This window comes from Hevea brasiliensis, chromosome 3 (genome assembly GCF_030052815.1).
Source record: "Hevea brasiliensis isolate MT/VB/25A 57/8 chromosome 3, ASM3005281v1, whole genome shotgun sequence".
Lineage (NCBI taxonomy): Eukaryota > Viridiplantae > Streptophyta > Magnoliopsida > Malpighiales > Euphorbiaceae > Hevea > Hevea brasiliensis.
The window spans coordinates 53,035,521-53,040,138 of NC_079495.1; the positions used below are offsets into that span (position 1 = coordinate 53,035,521).

Sequence of the window (4,618 nt, forward strand, 5' to 3'; positions counted from 1 at the left end):
TACCATATCTTGTTAACTTATTAACGACTTATGTTTCAACATGAGGAGCTTTAATATTTGAAATTATGGTAGTTGTGTGCCCCCTTGGCGTCTCCCAGAAGATGGGGGTTTCTCTTTCTTTGTGTTGGTGGAATAATACTATTTCAATTTTCATTCCCTAAGAGGAAAGAAATTGCATTTCTTGCAAATTTGCTAGATTTCAAGAATTGCAATAGATAGGGATTCCTTTTTGAGTCCTCTACATGTTCCCAAAGTTATCTATTTTGCTATTTAGGTCATAACTAGACCAAGAGCTATAATTATATTCATTAGGCTTAAGAAGGGAAAATATAGGCCAATATATTCGTAAATCTTCAAGATTTACAGACAAATTATGCTAAGATATTATTGGATTTTTTGGAGACTTTTAAGAGATTTTGACTTATAAATGAGCTAAAATATTTGGAGATCTCTATGATTTATTGACATTAAACTTGAGAAGGGACAATATATGCTAAGATATTCACAGATTCTCTTGATTTACTGATAGATTATGCTAAGTTTTTTTTTTTTTTGAGATTTTAAAGAGATTTTGACTTTTTGATGAGCTAAGACATTTAGAGATCTCCATGATTTATTGACAGATCATGTTAAAATATTTTGGAGATTTTTAAAAGATTTTAACTTATAAATTAGCTAAGATATTCAAACATCTCCATGATTTGCCGACAAATTATGTAAAGATATTATTGATTTTTTTTTAAAGATTTTTTTATAGATTTTATTTTATAAATGAGCTAAGATGTATAGAAATCTCCCTCGTTTACTGACAAGCCTTTATACCTTTAACTGTTCTAAGATCTTTGGTTGCTTTTTAGTGTTTATCCTTTTTGGTGGACACTGTTCTTACAACATTGGTCGCTTTTTCTTTCGGTTTTATTTTTATTTTATGGATAAATGCTTCTAGCCTTTTATGGTAGGATTTTTTTTTTCTTTGATATGAAATTGATAGATTTATTTAGAAAAAAAAAAAAAAAAAAAAGTCTCGTCTGAAGTGGAATTCAATTTCTAGGTTTAACATATCGATGTTTGGTGTTTTGGGTGTTGCTGTTTTGCCTTTGGTTTTAATAAGAGAGCGCACTTGAGGAATTCCACTTGCTTACCTTGGTTGGCTTAGAGAGAAAGTCGCCTAGAGAAGCTTTGCTTTGTTCTTAGCTTGCAACATTCGACAATAATGGTTTTTGAATGTTAGTGCAGTATCACTGTCTGCATATTGGTATTTTGTATCCATATTGAATGAATCTAACTCTATATAGCTAATGAGATTATTTAATAGAAAATAAAAGAATTAGATATGTTCAATTGTAAAGTTTTTTGCTTTTTCTTTGTTTCTGATGGAAGGAAAAATTTCAATAATCACATATTGGTAATGATTTCTGATTTTTGAAGTTCAATCTTCCATAATCATCATAATATAAAATTATAAAAGATAGAACTTTAATAATTTTCTAAAAAAATCTCCTATATTGTGCAAGTAATCTAAAAGAAATAAGGTTTAGTTATTATTAAAAAAATTATTCTGCTCTGCTCCCATCATTTCAAAACAGAAACTTTCAATTTTTTTATATTTATATTTTTCTAATTCAAATTAAAAAAAAAAAAGGATGTGAGACATGCCAATGTTAAATCATATTTTATTCTTTGATATTTTATAAAAATAACAAGTAACTTTCAAGAATTTTTTTAAAGAATATTTTAAAATATATTTTTGATATCGAAATCACTAAATATTTATTGATATAATTTTTAATTTTAAGATAAGACTAACAAAATAAATTAATAGTATTTTTATTTTAACTTTTAAATAAAATTATTTTCACTTTTATAATTTCTTGAGAAAAAAAGAACAGAGATGAATGATAATAAGAAAAAAGATTAATGGGTAAATAAGAACAAGTTGAGAAATGGAGAGCAAAGAGAGAATAATTAAATTATAACTTTTACAAACTTTGAGGAGCAAAAAAAATTGTCTCACGTGTTAAATTGATCCAATTTGTGAAAAGTTTAATGCGTAATTATCACATAAATTACTTTCGTTTTTGATTGAGCATCGAAGCCAAATTCACGGGACAAATTGGCATTTAATCCTTTTTTTTTTTTTCTTGTAAACGGCATTTAATCCTTCTTCTTCTTAGACAATTAGGTCAATTAAGTCTCAAATTGGGCTAAATTAACCAAAAATAACTAGCAATAACAGCATGGCGCGGTCTCCAAAGATCTATAATATCGATCACAATCAAGTGCTACAATGCAACTTCTGCAAAGAAATGTCCAATTTTAACTCGTTGACAGAGTAACAAAGGTTACCAAACAGAAGCAACAGGACATACCAACATTATGTCACAAACAAATGATTAATATACACACAATCCAAGTGCACTGGGATCTAGCAATAGAACAAAGCAAATACACGGTTTCAATGCAAAATAAAATTAATCAGAAAGCATTGAATATTAGTGGATCAAGTTCAAGGAAACTAGAAAATGGAAACATAAATTGCCAAAGACAATTTAGTTTAGCAAGACTTGCACGTTAATAAACACCCAAAAGACCATCACTAAGAACAATCACAACTACCTTTTGAGCCAAAAGCATCGATTAAAATCCCTACAAAAAGAATTAAAAAAAAGACAAAGAAAAATAGGAATACTTTCTTAACCTTTTAAGAATTCTTTCAGTTTAGTTTTGGTGGGAGTAGATAATCACTTTGCCATCATGACCTTCACAAATTCCTCATAATTTATCTGGCCATCACCATCAACATCAGCCTCCCTTATCATTTCATCAACTTCTTCATCAGTAAGCTTCTCACCAAGATTTGTCATCACATGGCGTAACTCAGCAGCAGAAATAAAACCATTTTGATCCTTGTCAAAAACTCTGAATGCCTCTTTTAACTCCTCTTCAGAGTCGGTGTCTTTCATCTTCCTAGCCATGAGATTCAAAAACTCAGGGAAATCAATAGTTCCATTCCCATCTGCATCAACTTCATTAATCATGTCCTGGAGCTCTGCCTCAGTGGGGTTCTGTCCCAGTGATCTCATCACAGTCCCAAGCTCCTTTGTGGTAATGCAACCTGAAATTGAAAATAAATTAATTAAAAAACTAGACCTTAAACTTCAACTACATATCATGACTCTAATCATACGGGAATCATTTTATGGATTGTAATTATGTTGCAATAGTACAAAGAAAACCACACTAAAACAACAATTGCAACAACAAACACCTCTGTTTCAATCTTCTGAATAGACCTTAGCATGTGTGACAACAACGAGAGTTTACAAATAGTTTCAAGTATCCAACATGTAGAGCAACACTTTTTGAGAAAATTGTCATGATGCCATGGCCAGGACAAGAAGAAACACATCAGTTTGTACAATAATCAGCAGGAAACTCATAGAGCCACATATCAAATCCGTAGAACAAATCAAGTATATAATAACATAAAGGATACACGTTTGCGTTCACTAGCTAAAAAGAATTCACAATGAGGGTAAGAACCAAAAATGCTAAAAATTTCAAATTGTTGGGATTCTATTAAAAACACTAAATATACATCACAAAATTGAATCAAAATTCAAGTGTGAATTTAAGAGTGTCATGTATATTCAATTTCATTTTAAAAGTAAGAATTTTAAGAAATAATGGGATGCATTTTGTAATTTAATCTTATTAATTGAGTCAAATATTTAGTAATTTCCTGCTTTCTATATAAGGCAACACAATTTCCAAACAATGGAAAAAACATTTTCGCATCTCGAAGAAAAAAAAGTTCAAAACAGCGATCAAATAATAAATTGAAAATTGGAAAAAATTATTCAACCATCAAAATATCCACAAGCAAAAACGAATGAAAAATACAGAAAATAAGACTAAGACAGACACAAACACCAAAATCAAAGCTAGATCTAGAAATATATATAAATATAAGGAAGGATGGAACCATCTCCATCTTTGTCGAACAAGCTGAAGGCTTCCTTGAACTCAGAGATCTGATCATCGGTGAGTTGATCTGCCATTTCTAAGTCCTCTCACTTTGTTCTTCTGAAATTTAAAGAACAAAAAAAAATCCTCTAATCAAGATCGGAGAAGGAAAAAGGAGAGGACACTGGAAGAGAGAACAGATGGCGTTTTATATGCCCACAGGGCAGCGTTCAATATGCCCACAGGGCAGCGTTCAATCCTTTATTGGGCAAGTGCTTGTCTTTCAGATGCTGTTATTACGCGGTTTATTATTATATTTTGGTTTTTTCTTATTAAATTATTATTTTTTTATTACACAATTTTTAAATATGACTTACAGTTTAATTTCGTGGTCATCGACTTTTATCTCATGTTGAATAGTGTTCCAATTAAAATTTTAATTTAAATTCATTATAAAATTATTTTTTATTTAATTAAATTAATTTATCGATGAGGTTTTTTTTTGAGCAAGGGATTCAACGGGTATAAGTTTAAATTTAAGTATAGCAAGTGAGCATGGACGGAGCAATTTATTATTGGATGGGTTAATTGACCACTTAATTTTAAAAAAATGAATTTTTTAGTCATGTATTGTATTAAATTATCTGTATAA

The 4,618-nt window shown here is 29.7% G+C and overlaps 1 protein-coding gene across 2 annotated transcripts; it reads right to left on the reverse strand.

Annotated features, from left to right (window-relative positions):
* Positions 1 to 2,446: 2,446 nt before the first annotated feature.
* Positions 2,447 to 4,226, reverse strand: LOC110661487 (calmodulin-7). 2 transcript variants are annotated; one of them, XM_021820137.2, is made up of 2 exons: positions 3,986 to 4,226; positions 2,447 to 3,115 (listed from the first exon to the last, which is right to left on the reverse strand). In XM_021820137.2, the coding sequence occupies exons 1-2, from the start codon at positions 4,059 to 4,061 to the stop codon at positions 2,742 to 2,744; spliced, it is 450 nt and encodes a 149-aa protein (XP_021675829.1). In that variant the 5' UTR covers positions 4,062 to 4,226; the 3' UTR covers positions 2,447 to 2,741. The 2 variants fall into 2 exon arrangements, with proteins under 2 accessions (XP_021675829.1, XP_021675830.1); XM_021820138.2 differs by lacking the exon at positions 3,986 to 4,226 and adding an exon at positions 3,269 to 3,973.
* Between the last annotated feature and the right edge of the window lie 392 nt (positions 4,227 to 4,618).

Bases quoted from the DNA above. Each gene is read 5' to 3' on its own strand.
- LOC110661487 (XM_021820137.2), bottom strand. From the start codon at position 4,061: ATGGCAGATCAACTCACCGATGATCAGATCTCTGAGTTCAAGGAAGCC. The intron at 3,116-3,985 runs GTTCCATCCTTC...TTTCAATTTCAG, and splicing joins GTTCGACAAAGATGGAGATG to GTTGCATTACCACAAAGGAG.